We start from the raw sequence: 13,638 nt of genomic DNA, 5'->3' as shown, positions 1-13,638 counted from the left end.
TAACAGGATAATGGCCTCTGTGATGAACTGTGCAGAAATCCCATCAGGCAAGGTCTGATTGCAGCTTGCTGGTCAAGGCTTATGGTGGAAGAGTTGCAGTGAGCCAAATACTCCTTTAGTTCCCCACAGCCCTAGGGTAGGTCCTAATTGGGCCCATTCTTTCTTCACTGAGATCTATACAAATGGGTACTAAAAATGGAACTGACAATATAGTATGTTATGATGGCTTCTTTATTTTTATGAACTTTTTTTTAGCAATCATCAAGGTGCTACCCCTTTAGTTCTGGCAAAGCGCAGAGGAGTAAATAAAGATGTCATCCGATTGCTGGAATCTTTGGAAGAACAGGAGGTAAAAGGATTTAACAGAGGAACCCACTCGAAACTGGAGACCATGCAGACAGCTGAGAGTGAAAGGTACTGGAAATTTTTTTTTTCTCTCACTGTATTATTCATGCTGGACTTGAACTCCTGGGCATTCCTCCTGCCTCAGCCTCTTGACTAGCTGGGACTATAGGCACATGCAGCCACGCCCAACAAGATAATATGATTTTTTAAGGGGAAAGTCACTTTAAGTACCTGGATTTGTGGTAACTTTGTGAACTTTAATATTCATTTGCTTTTAAGTGCAACTTGAACTTTATATAGGACCTTATGGCTGCAGATTATAATTGAGAAGCTATTAACAGAAAGTACTACATGTCATGTGCACATAATGTTCTGTTAGCCACTTGCTGTATTGACAGTACAAAGAAGAAATAGTGACAACTGAATCTAAGGGAAGGAAACCGGAACTTGAGGAGTTTAAGTACAGGTCACAAAAAGAATGGAATTTCAAAAAAAAAAGAAGTATAAGTAAAGCCAAGAACTTGGGCAATTTTAGAAAAGACCAAAAGGTAGTTTCAAAGATAGGGAAGTGGACTGCTGAGAAACAAGAAAACAGGAGAGGGAAAGCACGATAGTATTTAACACATGCACAGTTCAGTAATGTGAAAGTGAAAGTGATGATCATATGAGTTGGAGCTAATGAAATTTGGACTCCTGTAAGTAATTAAAGCTAAGACGTGGTGACTGACCGGGTCTTGAATAGCTCATCATTTCTCATCTAGAAGCAATGGAGAACACAGTTCAGGAAGCTCCAAAAAGGTAGCAAACCATCTTTTCTCCTGACATCACTGGGCTCAACATGTAAAGTTAATAGGCCAGACTTAGTTCTAGTAGCATATAGTCTGGTTGACCACCATGCAGTTTATACAAGTGAAGGAAAAAGGATGCCGAGCTTCCATAGTCTCTTCCCAACATTCTCGGTAGGTTGTAAGTAGAATAAGCAAGGGCCCACATCAGCTGTTTACCTAGTAGCTGATGGACTAGGACTTGGATTTAGAATCACATAGTCCACTTAGACCATTGGGATCCTTGTTTCTGTGAGTTCTAAATGAAATCCTCTCTGTTTTTCATAGCTCACCGTTCATTTGATTCCTTTGTACCCATTTTTGCTTTCCTCCTCTCGTGTGCCAGTTGATGTGCTCTTTGGGGACCATTAATTCCGCTCTGAAGCTTAGGTCTGTTTTGTTTAGATACTTTCAAGCACTTAGTACAGTCCTGAAGAAATCCAGGAGCTTTACTTCTGGAACAGTACATACTCCTCATGAGTGATCACTGAAAGCTGACAGATAAACAAGAAGTCAGAGATGTATTTACAAGCCCTTTTTTTTCTCTCCTGTGTACTTTGGATTGACAGAATGGCATAAGCACTTTAACAACATTGAGTTAACTATTATTTGTTAAAGATTTGTTCCTCCAAAATAACTTGAAATTTATTTTTATCTTTTTATAAAATAACATTAAGTACTTTAAGCTTCTTTACCATGAAAAACAGCCAAGAATGTGTTTTTGTTTGGTATATTTTTAGGGCCTTTATTTTGTTAATAGCCAGTTTCTTGGCACCTCTTTAGCAGAAATATACTTTTAGCATTAGTTTGCCTCAGTTGTGATTACTTATTAAGAAGTGATTAGTGGCCGGGCGCGGTGGCTCAAGCCTGTAATCCCAGCACTTTGGGAGGCCGAGACGGGCGGATCACGAGGTCAGGAGATCGAGACCATCCTGGCTAACACGGTGAAACCCCGTCTCTACTAAAAATACAAAAACTAGCTGGGCGAGGTGGCGGGCGCCTGTAGTCTCAGCTACTCGGGAGGCTGAGGCAGGAGAATGGCGGGAACCCGGGAGGCGGAGCTTGCAGTGAGCTGAGATCCGGCCACTGCACTCCAGTCCGGGCGACAGAGCAAGACTCCGCCTCAAAAAAAAAAAAAAAAAAGAAGTGATTAGTACAAAATAATATTCCATTGGATGAGCAGTTGAAGTACTCCTGCTTCCTTCACATACCTGCCATTTCACTGCAGCATGAGAGTTTGTATTAATTGTAACACTGTGTAAAGCTCGTTTTTCAAAAATTGAGTTATTAACACTTTTATTGCCTAGTTTTCCTATCTTACTCCTACCCCTCAGTGTCATGGTAGAAATTCAGTGGTTGAAGCTTAAATCAGAAAGTTGAAAGGTAATGTCATTAGGAAAATGCAGATGAGGACCACAGTGAAATGCCACTTCACACCCACTAGGATAGCTGCAATTAAAAAGGTAATAACAAGTGCTCTGGAGGATGTGGAGAAATTGGAACCCTCATACACTGCTGATGGGAATGGAAAGTAGAGCAGCTTCTTTGGAAAAGTCTGGCAGTCCTTCAAAAAGCTACACTTAGAGTTACCGTCTGACCAGCAGTGCCACCTCTAGGAATATACCAAAGAAAACTGAAACATATGTCCACACAAAAACTTATATGTGAATGTTCATAGCATCATTATTCATAATAGCCAAAACATGGATACCACCCAAACATCCATCAGCTGATGAAGGAATAAACATCATCTGTTCATCCAGTGGAATATTATTAATATGATTATTTTGTACTGATACATGCTACAGCATGGATAAATTTTGAAAACATGCTACATGGGAGAAGCCAGGCACAAAAGGCCACGTATTATATGATTCTGTTTATGTGAAATATCCAGAATAAGCAAATCCATAGAGACAGAAAGTAGATGAGAAAGTAGACTAGGAGCTGGGAGAAGCGGCAGTGGAGGAGTGACTGCTAATAGTACAGAGTTTCTGATAGAGGTGCTGAAAGTGTGCTGGAATTAGAAGAGATGGTTGTACAATTTTGGGAATATATGAAAAGCCACTGAATTGTACAGTTTCAAAAGGTAAATATTATGGGATGTGAATTATATCTCAATAAAAAGTAGAGGAAAAGGTTTAAAGAGATTGGCTAGCACATGGCATTATGGCATATTTGTGTAACAGCTTTTTCTAGAGCAGAAGATAAAGCAGGGTTTTAAGTGTGTTTACTATAATATTTTTCTTTTCTCTTAGGAGTCCCCCGAGACAGCACAACTTCTACAGGCCTTATAAGGGACTATAAATCAAGTTAATGAAAAATGTTTCCCCACTCCTCCATATAAACTCTTAAGTTTAATTCCTTTTTACTTTGTAGATATGGGATAACAAAAACAGTATAGCTGTCACATTTTTAAAAAAAATACACACAAACACAACCCCCAAAGACAGTGTAGATACCATGTTTTTAAAAAAGGATTATACACACACCCCATTATGTTAGAATCAGATATTCCCTGGACAGTAGAAAGCATTTCATTGGATAAAGTCTTTATAGAAAATCCTGGTTGGCAGCGCTTCATGAGCTCTGAAGAGCAATGAGAGAATGCTCATTGAATTTTCATTTATACCTAACATGTTTGAGTATAAGGGCATGTCAACTCATAATCAATAAATTTTACATAGGCCAAACTAAGCCTCTCCAGAACTTTGTTACCCATTTGTGGTTTTACTCTTTTAGGCCTTGTCAAAAATATAATCTTATTTTTAAACTTGCTCTCAAGTTGTCCGAAATTACTGTATTGTTGTAGATTCCCACTGAAAACATCATCTCTTATTCAGAGAATAAACATGTTTTAATTATTTAAAAAATAAGTTTGGGTGTTAAGTTAGACTGGCCCATTAGGAAGTCAGTTTCCCATGATCAGAGAAGACCTCTAATGCTGGTAAAGGCTGAAGGACTTTTGTTTGATGGTATCAAGAAGTAAAATAAAGTTGTAGGTTAAAAAAATGCCAGTTTTGCATGTTTACTCATAGTTCATAGTGAATGAGACTCTAAGAGATTGTTTTATGGGAGTTAGGAAGGATAGTAATGAACTTTGATAACCAGTAGATAGTTGGTTCCTATGATCATAGTCATTGTGGCTTTAATCTAAGTGATACCCTCTTATTGGGCCTGTATGTTGTGACATAACCATGGGTGCTCTTCCCTTAGTGCTTCCAAGTACCAAAGTCAGATGCAGTTTCTCTTTGTGGTAGTCATATTTCTCATTGATAAAGTTCTGAAAACCAGAATCAGTGTTTTTATGATATTTGCACTACCTTATTTTCAATTAGACTAGCCTTTATGCAGAAGAGAAATGAACATATTCTGTCTTATTGTACAAGATAGAACTAAAACCAGTAGGAAGAAACTATTAAGAATTCCTAATGACTAGGCCAGCTGTGGTGGCTCATGCCTGTAATCCTAGCACTTTGGGAGGTCAAGGCAGGTGGATCACCTAAGCTCAGGAGTTCAAGACCAACCTGGGCAACATGATGAAACCCTGTCTCTACCGAAAATACAAAAATTAGCCAGCCATGGTGGTGTGCACCTGTAGTCGGGGACTGAGGCAGTAGGATTGCTTGAGCCAGGGAGGTGGAGGTTGCAGTGAGCCGAGACCACATCACTGCATTCCAGCCTGGGCGGCAGAGTGAGATTCTGTCTCCAAAAAAAAAAAAAAATTCTGATAACTAGACGAGTCCACATGGACAACAGGCTGAGGAGTAAGCTTCCCTTATTAGAGAATTACACTTAAAGAAGGAATTTCTTCATTGGTCAGAGTATTGAACTAAATTAATAAAAATTCTCTTTTAACTTTAAGATTCACACACACTATATAAGTGACTTTTTAGATTTACTCATCTTTCGCTCCACTGCCCCCTCAAACAGACATTTGTTTTCTCAGTTCTAGGGCCTAGAAGTCTGAGATCAAGGTGTCACAAAGTTGGTTTCTTCTAAGACCTCCCTGCTTGACTTGTAGATGACTGTCCTCTCCAGGTGTCATCACCTGCGTGTCTGCTTATTCATATTAACACATTCTTAAATTATGAGTCTACACTTTGAATCTTCTAAATTTAACATAACAATAATGTGTTGTGGTTTAATATCTTGATGGAAACAACTCATTTAACCTATTTCAAGACTTCTGCTCAGGACACCTTAAAAAAAATAGAGATGGGGTCTCGCTATGTTACTCAGGCTGGTCCCGAACTCCTGGGCTCAAGTGGTCCTCCCTCCTTGGCCTCCAAAAGTGCCAGGATTACAGGCATGAGCCGCCACGCCCAACCAGGACCTTTTTAATAGAATTTTTAACTTGACTTTACTAAATTCTAAACCAAGAGAAACATACTCATTACCATTTAGCAATTTACAGTTTAGGATATATTGTTCAGATACATAAGCATGTAAGAGTGTGTATATATATATATGTGTGTGTGTGTGTGTATTTGGTCTTTTCTAAATAATAGTCCTATAGTTTTACGTTTTTGGAATTGCTGTGTTTTTTAATGCCCTTTTTGCTCTTTCTTCTTCCACAGTGCTATGGAAAGCCATTCACTCCTCAATCCCAACCTGCAGCAAGGTGAAGGAGTCCTTTCCAGCTTCCGAACCACGTGGCAGGAGTTTGTGGAGGATCTGGGCTTCTGGAGAGTGTTGCTTCTGATCTTCGTCATTGCTTTGCTGTCTCTTGGCATTGCCTATTATGTGAGCGGGGTGCTGCCCTTTGTGGAAAACCAGCCTGAACTGGTGCATTAAAGGAGCTCATGGAAGATGAGGCAATTAATTGCCTATTTCCTGGCTTCCAATGTTTGTTCTCGGTTTCTCAGAATTTTTCTTAGTGCAAAGCAGTGAGGGCGGTACATGTTTCTTTTTGCATTTTTAATTATTGTAATCCTTTTAGATAATGATGTGTTCATTTGAACTAACTGCATACTATGATCAAGTATATTGCATCCTAACGCTACCTCTGACTCAACCTGACTTTGTAGGAAAACCTACACATAGCCTTGTTTGATAAAAACACAGAAATGACTAGAGAATGGAAGATAAAGGGAGAGGCTAGGAAGTCCTTGCTATCAAAACCTTATCCTAATATAGGACCAATTGAAGTATGCAAAAAGAAAAACAGTATCTTATATGATTAGTTTTTGTTGGTGGTTTTGTTTTCATTTATTTTTGCAAGAGCCACTTTTTATTTACTGTCTCTAGGGATAAGAGATAATTTAAAACTTGAAGTACTTTCTTCAAATCTTGTGTAGCAAATCAGTATTGTTAGAATCTATTCGGCTTATTTTAGTATTTTTAAGTCTAGTCACAAACCAAACAAAACTTTTGAAAATGAGCTATATTTTGTTCCAAGGTGATTGATTTGATCTTATATTTATTTGTTTTTAGGTTAATTTTTGATTTTTTGTAAACTGCTTTGCTCGTTAATATCTGTGAAAAATAAACGAGTTCATTTTGTTCACTTTCCAATTTTCCCTAGTACCCTATTCATCAGAGATAACCGTTCATCAGAATTACAGCCAGAAAATCCTTTTTCTACTAAATAGTTAATAGGGAAAAATAATTCTGATATTTAACTGTCATAAATCTGTAGTGCTATTATAGTGAAAAACTCAGTTCTATAAGCTAGCTGTGTTGTCACAGTTTTATCATAGTTCGTAATTATTTCATGTGCAGTCCTATTTAGAGGCCCTGTTAGACTTTTAACAATCCCATCCATATCTGTAATCCTCTGATGGCAAGAATGGATGGAGCATTTCTGAGTTAACAGTGCTGAACAGTATTGTACTGGGTGTCATAAACTCTTTATGAATGGTAATATTATGTAAATTGAAATCTGGCCCTCAAACTATATTGCAGCTTTCAGCAGTATATTTGAAGGCCTCTTTTGTTAATGATCCTGTAATGTATGAATTATGTTCTTGAGTTATTAAAAAAGAATATGAAGGCTTGATAATTATTCATTGGGTAAAGTCAGGAAATTGTAGTGAAAGAACTAATGGTTTTGTTTTTTGGAATACAGGCACCTAAGCTATTGCTAATTGAATTGCTGCTAGAATTAGAAATTATGCTTTAGAATAGAATTGGTATTTCTGTGATTCTTTTTGCTTCTTGGTGTTTTCTCTTGTATCTATATATATAGTATTGAGGCTCGCTCTTTCATGTGGCTTTATCCTCTCTCTAATAGCTGTTGTAAAATTCCTGAGTAACTGGCTGCTTCAGGATCAGCTTGCAGTCTTGCTTTTAGGTTAGATACAAACAAAGTAAATCATAGTTGGTGTAAATACAGCAAAAAAACAGCTGGCTTTAGAATGGAGAACACTACAGTTCAAATTTGAAGTATATTCGGAAGAAAACTTTGCTTTACATTTGTTTGTAAATCTAAACAAATATGCAAAATTAGTCAAAATGTAAGTATATAGCATTTTTGAAGATTAATGGTTCCTTTTATGTGCTGATATCTTTGTATTCTGTTCTCCGCATTTATCATTCAGGAATACTACCAATAAATGTATTTATATATCCCTTAATCATGATTTGTCTTTTTGTTTTTTTTTTAAGTGTATTATAGTTTTTCTTGTAATTTGGGGATTTTGTAACAGATTGCAATTAGCTGCTTTTTAAAACACAGCTGTTTTTCAAACCTAATGTAATAGGTATATTGAGTTTCATTTATGTTTGCGTTATAAATACTCAAACTAATTTGAGTGAATTGCTTGTAGATTTAAGGGTGATGATAATAACTACCACAATTAAGCCCCTCCCAGTTATGCAAGTTTTTAGCATGCCTCCCCTCATTTTACCCTACGCTCCCTTGAGCATACATGTCCCCAGTTTATAAGATGAGAAAATGGACACAGGGAAGGCTAAGGAACTTGTCCAAGGTCAAACAGGTAGGTCTTGGTAGAAGAGGGATTCCATATTGAGGCTCCAGCCCCAATTATGCTTGCTCTTTCCTCCTGTCCCACTGTCTTTCATGAATCTGGAAATGGAACCATGTTTATTCAGTACCTCGCCTGATACCATTTCAGCAGGACATTACTATCGTGGTCCTATATACTTACTTTTTTTCGTTTTTTACACATCTTCCCAACGATAGAACCTTTAATACTCAAAACTCCAACCCTGGCTTGTCAGAAAGTCTTCCATAGTTAACCGTACCTGACTGCCTCCTTCCCAACCCCTCCTTTCCCCACCACTTACCACACCCAGGTTTATTACTTGTATTTTGCATTCCTTGATCCGTTTCTCTGTAAACATGATTTTCTTTCTAACTTGTTTAATTGTAAGCTTCATGAGAGCAGGGACTTGGTCTGTTTTTATGAGAGCAGGGACTTGGTCTGTTTTTATAACTCCATCTGTCCGCAGAGCATCCTGTAGAGCTCTTTGTACACAAATACTAATAACATTACTTTTATACCTGTAGCTATATTTTTTCTTTTCAGGTTGAATAGCTCTTTGCCTTTTATGCATCCCCCGCAACAAGCTGCAGGTGTGAGCTGTGTTTGGTCCTCCTTCCACAGTGTGTCTGTAGCTTGATGAGCTAACTATACAGGCTGGCAGTGTGGAGACCCCGCACCTGTGGAGCATGCAGGCTTCTGATCAGCGGCACCTGCCACAAGTTTACTGCTTGGTATAGAAGCCTAGAAACAATGTTCACCTGCCACTGCTGCTGTTTTGGTTTCGATGTTTTTATTTCAAAACCAGGCCTCAGTCTTTGACTTGTGAAATTGTTTATGCATGTATCAAAGTGCTTTCAGCTGCAAGAACCAAAATCTAAATTCAAAACAGCTTACCCCATAGGAAATGTATTTGTTTATGTAACTGGAAGTCCAGTTACATAAAGCCCATTTACATAAAAAGGTAGGGTAGGCCCCAAGAGTGACATCATCCAGAATCTTTAGCCCAGTTCCCTTGTGCTCTTGCCTTGCCCTCTTTGTTGACTGCTTCCTCCAACTGGTTCTGTGATGAGTACAGAATTTTTAGACATCACATCCATTTATAACCACATAGAGAAGAGACCGTCTTTCCTGTGACTCCCTCTTAGGGGACTTTGATGCAAACTTAAGCTGTTTCATTGGCTGACATTATATCACATACCCCATTCTCAAACCAACCAATACCCTCCACAGGTTGACTTAGGCCTGGATTGATGAACCAGTCATTGGCAGGGGTGGGGTTGGCAGAATTCATATGTTAGGCTTGGACTAATGGTTTTAGAAGTGATTGGGGCCACTCCTGGCAATCAGTGGGCAGGGACCATAGTTGTTTTACATCCCACAGTACATGGGACAGTTTAGCCTAACAAAGGATTGTTCTGCATCCCACGTGATTCTTGAATATTCTGCTGGACATTCATGTGTTTAGAAAACAAACAGTTTTAGATATCTGAACCTAAAACCCAGCCATTTCACATTTTAAAACAAGGTATTATTTGGTATAGTGTTAATGTATCATAAATTTTCCAAGAATACAGCCACAAGATAATTAACAGAAGATTCGACTTCATTTTGTTCAAAACTTTATCAAGAATTGCACCGCTTTTCAAAAATCTTGTTATTGACGGCAGTGCTACTTATACTTAAGTCATCAACATAATTCTATTACAGATATTAATGACTTTGTTGTTTCTTCTAATGTAGTTGGGCCTGAGTATTTACATATTGAAATAATACATTTTATTATAAATTTCTTTCCCTTTATTTTGTGTTTCTATTACATAATTTATGTGAAATCATTTTATTGATTTTGACAATTGTTAACTCCTACTTATCTGAGACCCATCATATAGCTTAACTTATTTAATCTTTTTTAAGACAGAGTCTCACTCTTTCACCCAGGCTGGAGTGCAGTTCTATGACCTAAGCTCACTACAACCTCCGCCTTCTGGGTTCAAGCTGTTCTCCTGCCTCAGCCTGCCTAGTAGCTGGGATTACAGGTGTGCACCACCACACCTGGCTACTTTTTGTATTTTTAGTAGAGATGGGGTTTCGTCATGTTGGCCAGGCTGGTCTTGAACTTCTGACCTCAAGTGATCTGCCTGTCTCGGCCTCCCAAAGTGCTGGGATTACAGACGTGAACCATTGCGTCCACCCTTATTTAGTCATCTTGATGTACCTTTTCCAAATAGTTTATCTTGGAGTGAATACCAGGAAGTAGCTTTTCCCAAAGTTAATAGAACATTTTGGGAAAATGAGGCCAGTATCTGATTAAACCACTTTTAATATTGTTCAGGACGAAGCAATTCCAACTGTGCTAAAGTAGAACTTTGTGATGAGGTTCATTCCTTTGTGCTCCAAGTAGATTCGAAACAATTTTCTAGGGACAGATCTTGGCCTTGGCTCCCCTCGAAGCACACCTAGGCTGGCATTCTGTTCTGCTGCTCAATCTTGACTTTTCACAGCACAACCAGACTGCTCCACAGCCAGAGGCATAGGTGTCTGCATTCCCCTGGGGACAGAGATTTGGCCACACTCCTTAGATGTCCAGGACTACAATCTGGAGTTCCTCATTACCTAACACTCCTTAAAAGCTTAGCTGATAACAGTATTTAGAGAGTATTGCTTGGAGGATGTTTTAGAGCAACACTGTCCAATCAAACTTGGCAACGTTGAAAATTTTCTATATGCTGTCCAATGCAGTAGTAGCCACTTGCCACCTGTGGCTGTTTAAATTACATTAGAAATTCATTTCTTCCTTATATTAGCCACATTTCTAGTACTTTTGGGCAGCACAGGTAAAGAAGATTCCATTTTTACAGAAAGTTCTCTGGGACCACACTGTTGTGGAAACTGCCTTGAGTTCAAGTCAGGTCAGTGGAGAGCTGGGTACTTGAACTGTGCTAATGGTAGTGCCCAGCCCAAATGCTTTTACTGAACTTTTCGTTAATAAGTGGTAATGCTATACTTACTAACTCAATCTTCACAAATGCTGTTCTTATCCGCACCTCACCATTAGAGAAACTAAGGCACATGAGGCAGGTTTGAATAGCATGCCCAAGGGAACATGACCAGTAAGCGGCAGAGCTGGGATTTGAACTCAGCAATATGGAACCGGGGTCTCTTGTCACCATCATGCTGTGATGCCTGTCTACTTAGTTGTGATGCGATTGTCTTAAAGTGAGAATTGCATTCTACCCTGTGGATTGAACCATTGGATCTATAAAGGAAAGCTACTGAGGATACTGTTGGCACCATTCTTTATGAAGACCCCTGACAGGGAACTTTTGTTTCTTATTGCACACAACTGCATTCCTGCTGAGCAGTTACCTTACTGTCTTTTTATGTTCTCTAGGAGTTGCATAATGGATCAGGTAGAATTCGTCTTTCACACTGGATGCCGAAAAGCTTAATGCTAAATTTGGGTTTCACCACAAGCAACTGTAATATACGTCATTATGATGATTTACTAGAACCTCATTCCTGTGTATTTTAAATCCTCATCTTTAGTTTTATTTTCTTGTTCTAAATGTTCACTTTAGCCTGCTTAAGTTATTTTTAGATTATGATGGGGGGTGGTGGATAGTTAGACAGCTATTGGTATGAGTTGATATGACTACCATAAAATTACTTTTTGATTTCTGGAACATAACAGCAGCAAATGTATTGACCTTTTGCAATTTGAAACAATACTTTGTTGCCTCATAATCAAAATGTAGTTATGGTTTCTAGCATACCTGGAAATGTCAGTTTACCTTATTTGTGTCTTTCTGTGTTCCAAAAAAGGATGTATGTTCAGCTGAATAAACAGATCTTATTCTAAACTATGGAAATCAAATGATCTGAGTTCTGTTCTAGCATTCTGATGAATCATTTGAATGAAGCCTGAAAAATGAACATGAACATTAACAAGTTACTGGAATCATAGAATTTTAGAGCTGGGGCATTAGAAGTCATCCAGAGTAGAGAGGGATGGGGAGACCAAGGGGAACTGAATCACTATGGTCCCATTTTTAGGAAAGGAGCAGAACCATTATTTGAATCCAGACACAGTCTGTTGCTCTTCCCTCTTCCATACTGCCCCCCCGCCCACATGCTGCCATCACCGGCCCTTCACCTCAGTGTGCCATTCTAAATATTAAAATTACAATAGTCTGGTGTGTTCTGTGTACTTTCATAGGCCAAATACGAACTGATCTTTTCATCAAACTGATAGTCATAGCTGAGGATGTGGATTTCTGTAACCTAGTTTCTATTTTTGTGTTAACAGGAGACTCACTCTAACCCTACCTTCTCTTGATGAACAATTTTCTTTTGAGAAACTTTGCCACTTCTCAAAAAAAAAAAAAAAAAAAAATCCGTTTCAATTAATGCACTTTCTCTGTAAAGCACCTTGCACCATGGAAATACTGTGAGGAAGCTGAGCAACAGGCCCCAGGGTTTCAAGAGCAGACATGATGTTACCACATTTTGCACTGGCTAGTCACAATACTTTTCTTAATAGGAAAGCAATTATTTATTCAGGCTCATTGTCTGCTGCATACTTTTGATTCACGTTAGAAGATCAATGGCTGCAGGAACGTTTGTCAACTTAAGCCCTGGGATTATAAAATGCCTTTTTTGATGGCATAAAAAAAAAAAAGTACTGCCTGTTTCTCCAGTCTGCCAGAGATGTGATCAAGGTATTAATTAAGCTCTTCAATATGTTTTCCTCTGTATCCTTTGCCACATCTTTAGAAGCATCTCTGAAAAGGCAATGAAATATGTGTGAAGATGGGGGAATAGGGCTTGGCATGGTGGCTCACGCCTGTAATCCCAGCACTTTGGGAGGCCAAGGTGGGTGGATCACTTGAGGTCAGGAGTTCGAGACCAGCCTGGCCAATATGGCGAAACCCCATCTCTACTAAAAATACAAAAATTAGCCAGGTGTCATGCCACGTGTCTGTAGTCCCAGCTACTCAGGAGGTTGAGACACGAGAATCACTTGAGCGAGCCCCAGGAATCACTTGAGCCCCAGAGGCGGAGCTTGCAGTGAGCCGAGATTGCACCACTGCACTCCAGCCTGGGCGACAGAGTGCGACTGTGTCTCAAAAAAAAAAAAAAAAAAAAAAGAGGAAGAGGAAGAATACAGGATAAAAGTATCATTGTTTCTGCTTAGGAATCACTTTTTTCAGGATGTTGAATAGATTCTTCTCCCTTTTTTTCCCCATAGAGATTTATTATTGTTTTGTTGTTTTTAACTTGGATTATTTTTTCATGTCCGAATTAGTTTAAGAATCAATTTAAACATAAGCTCTGACCTAGGGAAATTTCTACTTAAAATGCACAATAGTAAATCTCCTAAATTAAAAAAAATAGATAAATATTTGCTGGAATCATTACAAATTAATGTCTGCATGTATTATTTTATGGATAGATACATCTTGGCAAATTTCAATGGTTTTCCTCTTTTTCACGGTATCCCTTTATGTACATTTACAATT

General features: G+C 38.6%; 1 protein-coding gene across 1 annotated transcript in view; it reads left to right on the top strand.

Annotated features, from left to right (window-relative positions):
- Positions 1-7,747, top strand: part of ANKRD46 (ankyrin repeat domain 46) — a 42,763-nt gene extending 35,016 nt beyond the window's left edge. The window contains exons 3-4 of the mRNA XM_023184001.1: positions 256-414; positions 5,750-7,747. Of these exons, the coding sequence (XP_023039769.1) occupies positions 256-414; positions 5,750-5,966 (376 nt within the window). The 3' untranslated portion in view covers positions 5,967-7,747. The remainder of the gene's footprint in view (positions 1-255; positions 415-5,749) is intronic.
- The last annotated feature ends 5,891 nt before the right edge of the window (positions 7,748-13,638 follow it).

This window comes from Piliocolobus tephrosceles, chromosome 7 (assembly GCF_002776525.5).
Source record: "Piliocolobus tephrosceles isolate RC106 chromosome 7, ASM277652v3, whole genome shotgun sequence".
NCBI classification, from domain to species: Eukaryota; Metazoa; Chordata; class Mammalia; order Primates; family Cercopithecidae; genus Piliocolobus; species Piliocolobus tephrosceles.
This window is presented reverse-complemented; position numbering and strand designations above follow the sequence as displayed.